At 34.4% G+C, this 13,270-nt stretch overlaps 1 protein-coding gene across 9 annotated transcripts in view; it reads left to right on the top strand.

The window, feature by feature from the left end:
• DMD (dystrophin) overlaps nt 1-13,270 on the top strand; it is a 1,137,330-nt gene that overhangs the window by 449,762 nt on the left and 674,298 nt on the right. For all 9 annotated transcript variants that reach the window (XM_088068904.1, XM_088068916.1, XM_088068923.1 and 6 more), the window contains 4 exons: nt 954-1,055; nt 1,180-1,287; nt 6,780-6,959; nt 12,784-12,959. In XM_088068904.1, the coding sequence (XP_087925030.1) occupies nt 954-1,055; nt 1,180-1,287; nt 6,780-6,959; nt 12,784-12,959 (566 nt within the window). The remainder of the gene's footprint in view (nt 1-953; nt 1,056-1,179; nt 1,288-6,779; nt 6,960-12,783; nt 12,960-13,270) is intronic.

Genomic DNA, 13,270 nt, shown 5'->3' on the forward strand with positions numbered 1-13,270 from the left:
TTTAAGAATTCACTATTTGGATGCTACAGCTTTGATAAAATTAAATCATTATCTCTATGCAAAATACATAAATACAAAATATATAGCATCATATAATATCTCAAATTATAGGTGACCCATATGAGTCATTAAGTAAATAATTAAATAAGGAAAAAGGAAGAAACTATTACCTTTTTGTCAGGATTTTCTTTTGAAGTAGATGAAAAATTAGGAACATAGCAGTAGTATAGAGTAGCTTTCAGATGTTTATATGTAATTTATGTAATTTTTTATTTTAATTTTGGAGCAGCTCAATAAATTGCATTTAATGTCCAGGGGTAATTAAGTCACTATTGCAGTGAAGTTTTTTATCATCAACTGAAATAAGGGAGAAGAGAATAAGATGGTTGGTGTTTTGTGTAATTTAAATGCATACACATGCTACAAATACCTGGGAAACCTCAGTGGGATTTGTGCTAGTGTGTGCTAGGAATTTTATAAGGGTGGGTTTTTTTCCCACTGCAATATTTTAAAAAAGGTAAGAGCTTTGACCAACTGTACTGATGATGCAATTTAAAAGCCAATTTTTTTTGAGCTTTGACCACATCCTTGGCCATTGTGTTTATGTTTCAAGTAGTTCTGTGTTGGTCTTAAAATTTTGAAATAGTGTAGGTTTTTGAAAGTGTAGTACTAGAGATTAGAAACTATTAGAAAACTGCAGATTAGTATTAAAATATTCTATGTTTAGATCTATTGGTTTCCCTATTCTCTCCATTTTGATTCTATTTCAAATGGTCGTAAAATCTATTTCTGTGTGATATGCAACATATTTTAAGGCCATATGCCTGAGAGAAAAGTGAATAAGGAAAATGTTTCCATAAAAAACTTGTAATGCCATAGGGAAAACAGGTTTTCTCATTTAGGAAGAAAAAAGTTAACAAATGCAAAACTCCTTTGTGTTTCTTTCTCTCCAGCACTTTGGAAAACGGTGGGCAGCCATCTGTAGATGGACAGAAGAACGGTGGGTCCTTCTGCAGGACATTCTTCGCAAATGGCAGCATTTTGCAGAAGAGCAGGTGGGTGACTTTTTAAGTTCTAAATTGGAATGCTCTTCGAAACATTATAGGAAATATAATAATATATTACATATATAAATATATACAGGAAAGGCCTGACTTTTTCTCTCCAATTTTATTTCAGTGCCTTTTTGATGCATGGCTTACTGAGAAAGAGGATGCTGTGAGCAAAATTCATACAACTGGCTTTGGAGATCAGAATGAAATGCTGACCAATCTAAGCAAATTAGCTGTATGTATTTTTCATTGTTCTGTTTTATGTTCAGCTTCCTTAATCTGAGTCTGCATGCACAGGCTTTACCCTGCTCTCAGACTGTACAGTTTGATAGAATATCTATTTCATACTTTAGGGGGTGGGCTTTGCCTCCTGTGGATGGAATAGGTTGGTCTTGCTGATAAAGGAACCACTAGATAGAGATGCTTTTCTTGGTTGCATCTTCAGTCAAAAGTTCATGAAATAAAACAGCATTTGGGTATCTTAAAAATATGTATGCTTTTATAGTGAAAGTTTCTTTGTTGCTAGTGTTGATGTGCTTATTGCGTGTGAGACTATATATACACACGTGCAAAGGAATATGGATGTGAGTACTTATCCTACAGCAAACCCTGTCATACATTCCTTGAAATTGAAAAAGCTGAAGGCTCAGAAGTTATGAAATGTTGAAATCAGTGATGCTTTACAACTGTACCTCAACATCAGAAATGTAGCTTCATGCACAAAACTCATCCTTTTCACCGTTCTCCACCTCACTCTTCAGCAAATTCTCCACCATTGTCTTTGTGGGAGGGATGCAGGTCTGGCTGTGCCTGTAGAGGTGAAAAACTTGTGGCAGCCTAGACTTGCCAATGGCTTTACAGCAGTAGGACCTTTGTAAAGAAAATGATATAGTATGTGCCATTTCTGTATGTAATGATGACTGCCTAGCATTTAGGGGAAAAGAAACAGTCATGTCTATGCTTTGGTTAAAATAGGTAAAATATTATTTTATATTTATTTTATATTTATTTTATGTATTATTAGGAACAAAACTGGGAATCTTTTCAGGCATGAATATTTCTTTATTATTAATTAGCTATTATTAATTATTAAGTAATAAATATGGCATCTCAATTAATTATATATTGTTCATTACTTTTTTTTACTGGGATACATATCTAGGTTATATGTAGCTAAGGCTCAACCTTACATCTTTAAAAATTAATTTAGTATTTGCATCCTTCTCATCATTCTGTATTAAAAGTAGAAACATTCAGGCTTTGAGTTGATAAAAATACCATGATGTTTCGGAAGTTTAGTAACTATGATATTTCTAAAATGTACTCTATTTTATCCTCACATACACAAATTTATACAGTTTAAAAAAAAACAACTTACAGACTGATTGTTCAATTGTAGGTGGTCCAGAATTTTTGGTAGATGTTTCTTCGATTCATAGAATGACTCAGTAGTTAATTTAAGAACCAAAAGATTGATTTTCAGCATAATCTTGAGATGCTAATTATTATACTAACACATATAGGTTTCTTTGTCCTTTCCCTTCTTACTCCTTCTGCAGCTCCTTAGGGGTTAATAAAAACATGCACTTTGAAACACAGACTTGGATTTTGATTAAAGATTGCTTAGGATTAAGTAATCTTCTTTATAAAGGAAAGAAAACATGTCTCTGCCTCAGTGTATATACATGGAAATTCTACCAACCTGACACGTAAGCAATCTTGAAGCTGACTTCAAGGCAGGCTTTTAACGTGTCATGGATTAGAGACAGCTCAGGATGCTTTAGAGTACCTTCATGAAGAAAAATGTATTACAAGAAATTCAAATTTATTCAAAAAATGTGTACTTTTGTATTTCAGAAGGTTGCTAGAGGAGATAGGTACAGAGGGTTGAAATGTTTGCCACAAACTGTGAAGTAGCAGACTATTAAGGAAGTGTTAAAGATAGGGCCAGTTTACCTTTCATATTGATATTGGTATTGAAAATATGATGTTAAGAAACACTTTTGTAGTATTTTCACCAGTTACATTAATGAACTCTTATGAAGTTAAAATTATGTTAAAATTATGCTGTCAGTTTAAATTGTTAAGCATTATTGTCGTGAAATAATAGTGGTCTTGCAGGAACCTGAGGGAACAACATAAAATAGTAAATAAAATGAGTTTTCCATAGCCCTGAACCTCAACAAGAGTCATGTCATCCTTAACAGAACAGGTGGAGTTTATTAATTGCAACTTACTCTTTTTTACACGTGAATAACTTTTGATCTTTTTAAAAAGAAGTTTCATAATGCAATAGTTTAGGTATTTAAATAGTGGTGGTATGCTAGAAGTGTCTCTTTAGTATCTTCGATTTGAAGCAGAAAAGTAGCTTTTACTTTCGAAATCCCCTCTATCAAGTTTCAGACCTAGTAGCAATCATTTCCAAATTCCAGTGATATGGTTTTACATTTACACAATTCCCAATTGCTAGAAGTTTTTTGTATGACAATTTACTATTTTAGTCTTGTCTGAACCTTTGGGAATTTGTATTAATGTATCAGCCACATGTTTTTTTGCAGGGAATGGATTCTCCTCCTGGACTGACTTTTAGAAATAGGGTAAAATAGGATCAGTCCTGACCCTGACTTGCATGTCTTTTGGCATATTTTGTTTTGACATGTGTTTGAATGTAGTAGAGGAGAAGCTGTCACCAAGGATCACTCTTATAATTAGGTCTGAACTGTAAAAACAAGTCTGTGAGGGAATAAAAATGTATCTTTTCACTTAGAAAAAATATTTTCTTAACAATATAGTATCTTGATCCCTCAGTTGTCCAGTCATTTCCAGCAAGAAATTACAGCTTTTTTTTTTTTCCTGTTAGACTTTAAGAATTTTAGGTTTGATACTGTAATATGGCATAAGAGCTTCCAGCCTTTGTTTTCTGCCTCATATGCAGAACTTTGCCAAATTATGGTTGTGTTCTTTAGACAGTCTCTTTTACTGGAAGGAATTTTCTGAAGCCAATTTATTAAAACATTTGGCATTGTGACTGTTGATTTGAAATTATACAACCCTCCTACAAGGCCCTAACCATTCTGAAGTTACTGTTGTGAAATGGGTCTGTTGAGATATTGTTCACAGTAGGAAATAAACTTGACTTTTATCTCACATTAATGCCCACGGACTGGAGACTGCTCCAGTGTGGGCTCTCCACAGGGTGATAATTTCCTTCAGAGCACATCTGCCTGTTCTGCTGTGGGGTCCTCCACAGACTACAGTTTATTTCAATGGATTTATTCAGTATTGTATGTGAAAATTTATCTTCTTTGTCATCAGCTCTCTTCTGGGATCTTCCTAGTTTAAAGGTCAGAAAAACAGTTTAGTGGGTAGTTGCTCTACTTCTTAAAATAGTTCCTTAAAACAACTGAGCTTTTTGTTTTGATTTCTTTTGTTTGTTTTTTTTTAATTTTCCACCTACCATTTGTTCACTGACTCTATAATTTACTCTTTAATTCTTACATAAGGTGTAGGGTGAAATAGAACATGGACTGAGCTGGAAGATGTGATGCACTGAGAATGTAGAACTGAGGTGGAATTTTGGTGCCGTGTATGGCAAAAGCTTGATAGATTCTTTTCATGTCTAGGCCTACGTTTTGTAGTCTGTAAAATGAAGTTTTCATATTTCAGTTTTTTGGGTTTTTTGGTAAAAAATACTGAAAGCTATTGCAAAGGTGTACAAGATCTACCTCTACATATTTATAGTATATATTGCATTAATATAGAGTTAAATATTTTCTTTCTTCACTTAATGTTTTTTGGGTCTTTTTTAAATATAGTAAATAAGTTAGATATTACACTATTTTTGACTGGAATAAATTTCTTTGCAGCTGAAAACTAACTTTACAGTGGGTGGTGCTGGTTAGACTATTACAATGAACAAAGTAAGTTTTTTAATCTTTAAGGAAAAGAAAAAAAGCAAGAACTAAAAACTTAAAACCCCCAAAATAGAACCACATTACCAAAAATATGGAAATCACTTTATACTGTTCAAATATCAGGGTTTACATCATGTAGTTGAAGTTATGAGAGATATATTTGATAATTAATTTCATAAAGCAAACTACCATGTCTTGCCTTTCAAACTGGGAAATTACATATTTTACAGTTATTATTATTTTAGGTCTATTCTTGTACTGGAAAAAAACCTCAGAGTATATTTTTGGTTATTGTGGCCCATTGACAGGTTTTTAATGAAGAAATGTGAAAACAGAATCTCCCAGTATAGTTTTCCAGATTGACTGTAGCTGTCACAAAAGCATATTAAGTTGCAGTGAGCAGTATCTTAAAAAAAAAAAAAAATTAACATTATTCTTTTTGTAGTGTTTCACTTTCTGCTTGTGCTGCAGGTATCTGGGATTGATGCTGAGCTCACAAGTGTGTTATACAGCTCTTGTGGGCTGGGATGATTGGAAATCAAACATTGCTCTTCAGAACTAACTAATGTTTCACAGGATACCATTTGTTATTATTCCAGTCAGTGTATGGTGGCCTCCACATGAGCTTTTTCTGATGCTGTAGGCGTAAAAAAAGGTCAAATATAGCAGTGCTTGAAATTTAACATGCTAAACTGGTTTGCATCTACTTTCCTCCATCTGTTAGGTCTCCTACCTCTCTGAGAAGAGATTCTTCAAAATAAAGTTAGCTTCTACTTTTCAGGGATAGATCAATTTGAATTTTGATATTAACTGTACCTAGCATTACTAACTATGATGTTTCAGATCAAATCTGATGAGAAAGAGTACTGATTACAAAGACAATGAATCTTTCTTTTGCTGAATTGTATTTTTAATTACAATTTTGGATTATTATCATATACTGCAGAAAAGTATATGTAGACTAAATTCTGTTGTCTAACCACTTGTTTGATTATTCCTTTCATGCCTTGGGTATTAGAATGCAATCCACTACTGCATAGAAAGTTCAAAATTTGGCCATGGTTAGTAGGATTAGGGTGTAGAGAATGAATGTTTAAGGAATGGAAGTCAGTGAAGTAAACCAGTTAAAGTTTTAAAAGGTAAACACAGGTAAGGGCTGGAGCTCTGGATGCCCCTTGGATCTGTGAATAGCCATTTCACAGGCAGGTTCACATGTATAGATCTCAGGAGTATCAAGGTCCCTTGGCACAGTGTGCTTTGTTTTTTTGTGTGTTTGGGTTCTTTGCTTTGGGGGTGTTGTGCTTTTTTTTTGGTTTGGTTTTTTTTTTTTGAGGGGGTTTTTTTCTTTGTTTGTTTGTATGTTTTAATCCTTGTTTGGGATCAAATATTACTTTTCTAGGAAACTGTTTTTTCAATATGCAATATATAACAAAATACTTTGTAACTTTAAAGAAAGATGGTTTGACATGTTGATATAGTTGTCAACATTGGTGCAGTTTTAAGGTTATTCCTGTAACACAAGTGTTAGCTTTTTGATTCATGTCATCACCTGAAGCCTGCTGTGAAGTTTGGAGTTTCTCCACCTGCTGTGTTATGTTGCTATGTAAGCTCTACCAGCAGTTTTTATGGAAACAACATCATGAAATTACAGGAACTCTTACCCATTTTCAGCTCTTTCTGATATTCTCCTTATTATTTTTCTTCTAAGTTTGTTGGTTTTCTTTTTTGTGGGTGTTTTCATTTGGGTTTTTTTTGTTTTTTGGTTTTTTTTTGTATGAATGTGTGTTCTTCCTTCTGTTACTTTGTTTAACAGATCCTAAAAGGAGATCTAGAAATGAAAAGGCAAATGATGAGTAAGCTGAAGTTGCTCAGCCAAGATCTGCTTGTAGCTGTGAAAAACAAAGCAGTGGCTCAAAAGCTGGAAAGTCGTCTTGAAAATTTTGCCCAGCGCTGGGAAAGCCTTGTGCAGAAGGTGGAGAGCAATTCTAAACAGGTTTGTAAAAAACAGTTTTATCAGTTTGTGACAATCAGATCCTTTTACAGTCAAATGCTTAAAGTAGTTCTGGTGCTGTTTGTCATCTTGTTTTAATTTTTTCCCCTGCATTATTGCTTAAGACATTTTTTATTTTTAGGACATCATAATACAACTGTAATATAGCTTTCCAGAATTTTATTTATCTCCTTCGTTTTTAATCTCTCTTTATAGTTTTGATTACTTGCTTGGGTTGTTTACTGTGTTTTCAGGGATGATACAAACCATAATGAAAATACTTTTCCAGTTAATTTATTTTTAACCTGTAATAACATTAGCATTTTTTTATATCTGTCTCTCTGAAACAACACATAGTCTGAAATTAGTTCAAGAACTGTCTACTGTTTCAAGTGGAATCTTTTTTCAACATTAAAAGTTTATAAATAATTGTTATTTTACTTCTGCATATGATAGGCTTTTTTTCAGGTTAAAAAGTGAGACTATAAAAAGAGAAATTTCTTGGAAAAATAAAGAAATCAATCTATACCTGTAACTAAAATTGCCAATGAAAAAATATAACTTGCTACTATTTTGATCACTTAATTAACTGTAATATATTAAATAAAAGAAATTGAGGATTTAAACCAGATAATAAAATTCAGTGCTCTGGTGTAGTAACCAAACCCATATCCAACTATTTTACCTAGACATCTTATTAGCATCTCATTCTTACTGGATTTAAACCCAAACCAGCTCCCTTTTTTCCCTTTCATTATCTTCATAACTGGGTTATGTTTGAGCTGTTATTGTATGACTGGTAAAAGGGAAATGGATATTAAGGCTTTTTAATTAGACAGCACAGAGCTGAATGTTACAGCAGGTATCTCTGTCCTGTCCATACGGGTCTCTCACAGTTCTGGTCAGTTTGATTAAATTCCCTTTAATGCTGCCCTTTTCTGTTGCTCTCTATTAATACACCTACCAAATTATGATTGGGTAATTAAAGAAAAGCTGCTATACTTCATGTAGTAATCTGAATCCCTCTTAATAACCTTGCTTTCAACTCATACTTTAATATTTTAGTTTGCTCTGTGATAGTTAGAAAAAGCAGCTGAAGTTGAAAAAATCAGTTTGCGAGAATATAAGGGAGGAAAATGGGGGACGGGCACAATTTCACTTGGAAAAGCCATGTTGTGTACACAGCATTTAGAAGCTGAAAATAAGATTTAATTGAAGTATATTTGCTGTAGAAAACCTCCTGTTTCAAAGCAGAGGAAAATTCCAGGGATTCATTTTTGAAATTGGGGTGGCTAGGATCACATGACTTGAGGAAGTTGGTAAGTCACTCCAAATCGTTCAAGTCCTGGTCAGATTGGTGATGGCTCCTAAATGCAATTACTGGTTTTGAAAATGGAACTTAGATTACAGAAAATGAAGTGAGCAGCCCTGAGGCTGTCAACATAGATCAGCACAGCTGGGAGATGCTTTGGATTCCCAAAACACTGTAGCTGTCCTATCACAGCAGAGCACACAGTGGATAAGCTTTTCCTCCAAGGAGAAGCTGCTCTGCTTGGGGCAGAAGTGATGCGCTGTCATGGGAATGCTGCTTCACCTTCTGGAAACATTGCACAGTCAGACCTGACTGAAGGACCCGTTCCTAAGGCACCGTTGCTCTGTTCAGATGTATCTTCTGTGAAATACTGATGATGTACTTGTCACCCTGGGTTTCTGTCTAGGCAGGACAGATAATTTCAGTGAAGTTTTTACATGTATTCATTACAGAGCTCATTTATGTGTTTACACTGCAAGAAAAAATGCAAGATCTCACTATGTTCTCTAATAATGAACTGAAGAGGGTGAAAACCAGAATATTTTCCACTAAAATCTATCAGAAAATGTATGTTTTATTCATCAAGCTTAGATATTGCTTTCAAAATTAACTTTACATGGTTTAGTGGTGGACTTGGCAGAGCGAGGTCAATAGTTAAACTCAATGTTTTTAAATGTCTTTTCCAACCTACAGGATTCTATGATTAATAATTTTGGACCCTCATAATTGCATTTTTGTCCTTAGTTATTTCCCCTCTTAATAAAGTGTCATCAAATGATTAACTTGTTAACAAAATAAGAAATTAAATGGAAGATGCAACCTCAGGCTCAGTTCAAAGATGATTCTCCAACTAGACATATAAAGTAGTTATAAATCTCAAAGGAAAAGAATTAATTGCTCTTGAATTCAAGCATCTAATCAGAACACATGGCTGAAGCTCCTGCTACAAATGACTGGATGGCAAGGGTGTGAGAGAGAGAGAGAAATCTAAAAAGCAGTTTGTCCTCATCATGAAAATGTCAGCTTTCCTTCACTGACCACACAGTGGAATCAAGGACAAGGACAGCTTGCTTAGGCTAGGTGAGGAGCTTCCAGAAGCTCTAAAACCAGTTTTGCTGAGTACATTATGCTCCATTATATTGTACTGAAAAATCTTTCCAAACTAAGGAAAACACTATTCCTCATCTGAACTTCCCCACTCACAGAGATAAATTTCATCAAAGAACAGCTCCAAAAGTGAGTGTAAAGGAAAATTATGAGTTTATCAGGACAGAGGGCATTTCCAAAGACAGTAATAAATGTTGGCATTAAAGGAAGGCTGCTGTATAAATGAGAAATAAAATGTCATAAAACTACTGAAGTGCTATACACACATTGTACATATGTTTGCCTATAGATGATGAAAAAGATTTGAATCTCTCTGCTTGGAAAAGAGATGACTTTTAACATGTTTTGAAGATGGGCTTGATGTGAAATTGCAGGCAAGCATTGTATTTTGAAAGGCTTTTAAAGTGCAGTCTTGTGAGTCACCTTAGCCCTTTACATATGATTTTCTAGTGGGTTAAAGCTCTAGTCTATATTGCCCCTTCTCAGAATCCCATTTGCTATTCAGGGACTGAGAGGGATGAAGAAAATACAGAGTTATTATTTTCACCATCCTTGAATAATACATGAAACACACCACTTTGGTGATTAAAATGTGTTTGGATTTTTGGGTTTGTTTTGGTTCTTTTTTTTTTTTTTGGGGGGGGATATTTTTCTTTTGTTTGGGTTTTTTGTGGGGTTGTTTTGTTTTGTTTTTGTTTGGTTGGGGCTTTTTTTGGTTTTGGGGTATTTTTGTGTTTGTTTGCTTGTTTTCTTTTTCCTTTTTTTTTTTTTTTTAAACCAGGTAAGCCAATAAAAATTACCTCTTTTTTGTTATTACTAATATTTCTAACAATTGTGCTTTTCACACTAAAGTGTATGCAGTTAAAATGTGAACCAGCTTCATCTTGCACAGTAAGGCTGCAGTCTACCTTTTATCCTTACCCTGTCTCTAATTAGAATAATTATAAACTTCAATTTTGCATCTCCATTCTCCTTTTGAAGAACACAGTATTTAACCTCCACTCCTGTTGATTAAGAATGAAAAATACTTTTTTATTGTTTTCACATTCAAATCATTACCCCCCACAGCATCGTGCTTTGACTGCTCTGAGCAGTGATTGCGCTGCCAGCTCTGGAAGAGCAGTTCCCCATCCCAGCTGAAGCTGCTGCTCCTGTAATTGGTATTATGCTGCAGATAATTCCTACAGTGCCCTAGCTGTGGTTTATTCTGTGTTACACCTTCTTCACTGGAAACTCTGCCCTGGTATTGATTAGCAAATGAAAACATGGCAGGATCTGACCCTGGGTGTCCTAAACATCATCCTATCATTGATTTTTGGATAAAACAGAGTATAATAAGAATTTTTTGAGAAGAGGAAAGAGAGGCAGAGAGACTGTATAGTTATATAATAGGCAAGAAATTCTTTCTGTTCTTATGTATGATCAGCTCAGGGAAAGATGACATCAGGTTCTATCCTCAAATGTCATGGAACCCTACATATCAGAAGCTTTAACTTGCTTTTCCTTCTGCCCTCTAATTAATTAAAATAAAATGGAAAATAATGCTGTATAGAGTTTCAATAAAAATATATATGGAAATGCTTACTTAATACTGTCATGATTTCTGTGGGGAAAAAAAAAATCAAAATCAATACAGCTTGTTGAAAGAACTAAAACAAGAATGTTACTACATAAAATTTTAGTGATTAAAAAGTCAACTGGGTGTTTTTCTCTTCCAAAGAATTTTGTAGTTCACACATTACCTAAATCCCTGCAGGTCACAAGCAGCTTATTCAATTGACATAATTAATCCATATATTTTTTAAAAGTCTGCTCTGAATCTAAATTTTTTAGTCTTCTTAGTAGTCAAGAATCTGCTCTAAAACCTAGATAACTGCCTGTTTCTAGAGGTGGAAGCACAGCATTGGGTTAACTGCTCTATATAAGAAATACTGACAATTTACAGTGGTAAATCAATTCCCTACTAATCACTTCCACTGTCAGCCTGGACTAAGAACAGGAAGACTTTTGCATAGAAGACATCGTGAAGAATTCAGCAGAGTTGGCAGGAATTTGTTGGGGCATTTTTTCAGGTTTCTTGGCTTTACTGTTATTGCTTGCTGGGAAGAGGCTGCTTGCTAACAGTGTTTCCCTTTCCTTGTCATTCTATTTTTCTTTTTAGATGCAAGAAAGCATTGTGGGAAAGGTGTTAGACCTGGTTGTCTTGTCATTGTTTATAGAAGCACTGTGTCTCAATAACAAAACTGACTCAATTCTCTTACTGAGTTTCTGATGCAAGAAGTAATAGTTAATTTATGAATGTGCTTATACTTCCATGGACTTTGAGATATTGGCATTTCTGTTATTGAATTGGAAACTCTAATTCTTGCATATTAGCAAAAGCAAAGAAGTAGGGCTTTTCTGATGCACAACTTTTTTTACTCCTGGTATAATTTTTTTTCTTTTATTTTCCATTTCACTGCCCTTAAACTGTGAGGTCGTCATTGGAGCTGTAACTAGAGCATTTTGACAAATGAGCCATCATCTGACAGAATCAAAAAAAGAAGTGGCCTATTTCTCATGAGTTAAGGGGTTTAAGAACAGCTGCCCACATCTGAGTTGGAAAATGTTATATGGAAAAAAGTACACGGGCAGTACATGCACAAGCAGTGTGCAAACCAATAGGAACAAAAACTATTTCTCATCATTATTTTTTAATGAAGCTGAGCTATACAAAGGGGTTTTTCTTCATATTGCTGGAGCAAAGCTAAATGCATTAGACAGGTAGTGTTTACAGTGTGTTACATACCATGGGTGTTAGTATCTGCTGTGACCCCTAAATATTGTTTTTTTAATTACGGAATAAAACTGATGCAAATTAATTTGCCTTCTAGTGCATGTGTTCTAATTTAAGATTTCCAACCAGCATGTTAACTGCACTTTCATGCAAGTATATTATGGTGGATTACATTCTATCTGAATTTCTTTTATAAGCGGTAGGACTAATAATTGGTAATTTAGTGCCATTTTAATTTCTTTATCACCTCTCAAGGAGCAAATTTTTGGACTGGGGGCAAATTTCAGACTGGACTGGTCTGAAATTAATATTTAGTAATAGTAATATTTTATTTATTTGATATCATTCAATTCCATTGTAAAATTCCATTCATTTCTTCATTCAGCATGGATTACAGGGAGCTATAAGTTCATTAGAATCCTTTCTGATTTTGATATTGGCTTTTGCAGGTATCTTATTCACACAGCGTGAGTCAGATAAAACAAATCTTGGGTTGCGTGTAATGTTTTTTTCTGAAGGTCAGCCTGTGATCAGATGAGAGCAGTTTCTCATTATTTTCTATTGCTCCTCCAAACAATCTTTACCGAAGTCTTTCAAATAATGTATGACCTCTGTTTTTGTACTTCTCACAGATTTCGCAGGCTGTCACTACCACTCAGACATCACTAACACAGACAACTGTAATGGAAACTGTAACTATGGTGACCACAAGAGAGCAAATCCTGGTTAAGCATGCTAAAGAGGAACTCCCACCACCTCCACCCCACAAAAAAAGGCAACTCCTTGTGGATTCAGAAATTAGGAAGAGGTGAGGATCATCAAGAGACAGAGAGAGAATACTATAGAGTCGGGACAAAAATGCAAAAATAGTCATTTGACTGCAGTATTTTTCTGTATGCTATTTTGAGCTTAAAATTATATTTCTGTTCTCTTCTAGGGTACCAGCTGATTTTTATCTTTCTTTACTCAGCATGAATTACGGATTATATTGTGCTTCTATTACACCTATTTAGCAGTATAGAATATTAATGATTAAATCAATTCTATCACACAGTAATTATAGTCAGTCCTTATGTATTGCATTGAGGGGATCCCACTTGACTAGGGTTTTGAAATGTG

Source organism: Pseudopodoces humilis, chromosome 2, assembly GCF_049639895.1.
Source record: "Pseudopodoces humilis isolate 2021_Gansu_Grassland_sample_001 chromosome 2, ASM4963989v1, whole genome shotgun sequence".
In the NCBI taxonomy this organism is placed as follows: domain Eukaryota; kingdom Metazoa; phylum Chordata; class Aves; order Passeriformes; family Paridae; genus Pseudopodoces; species Pseudopodoces humilis.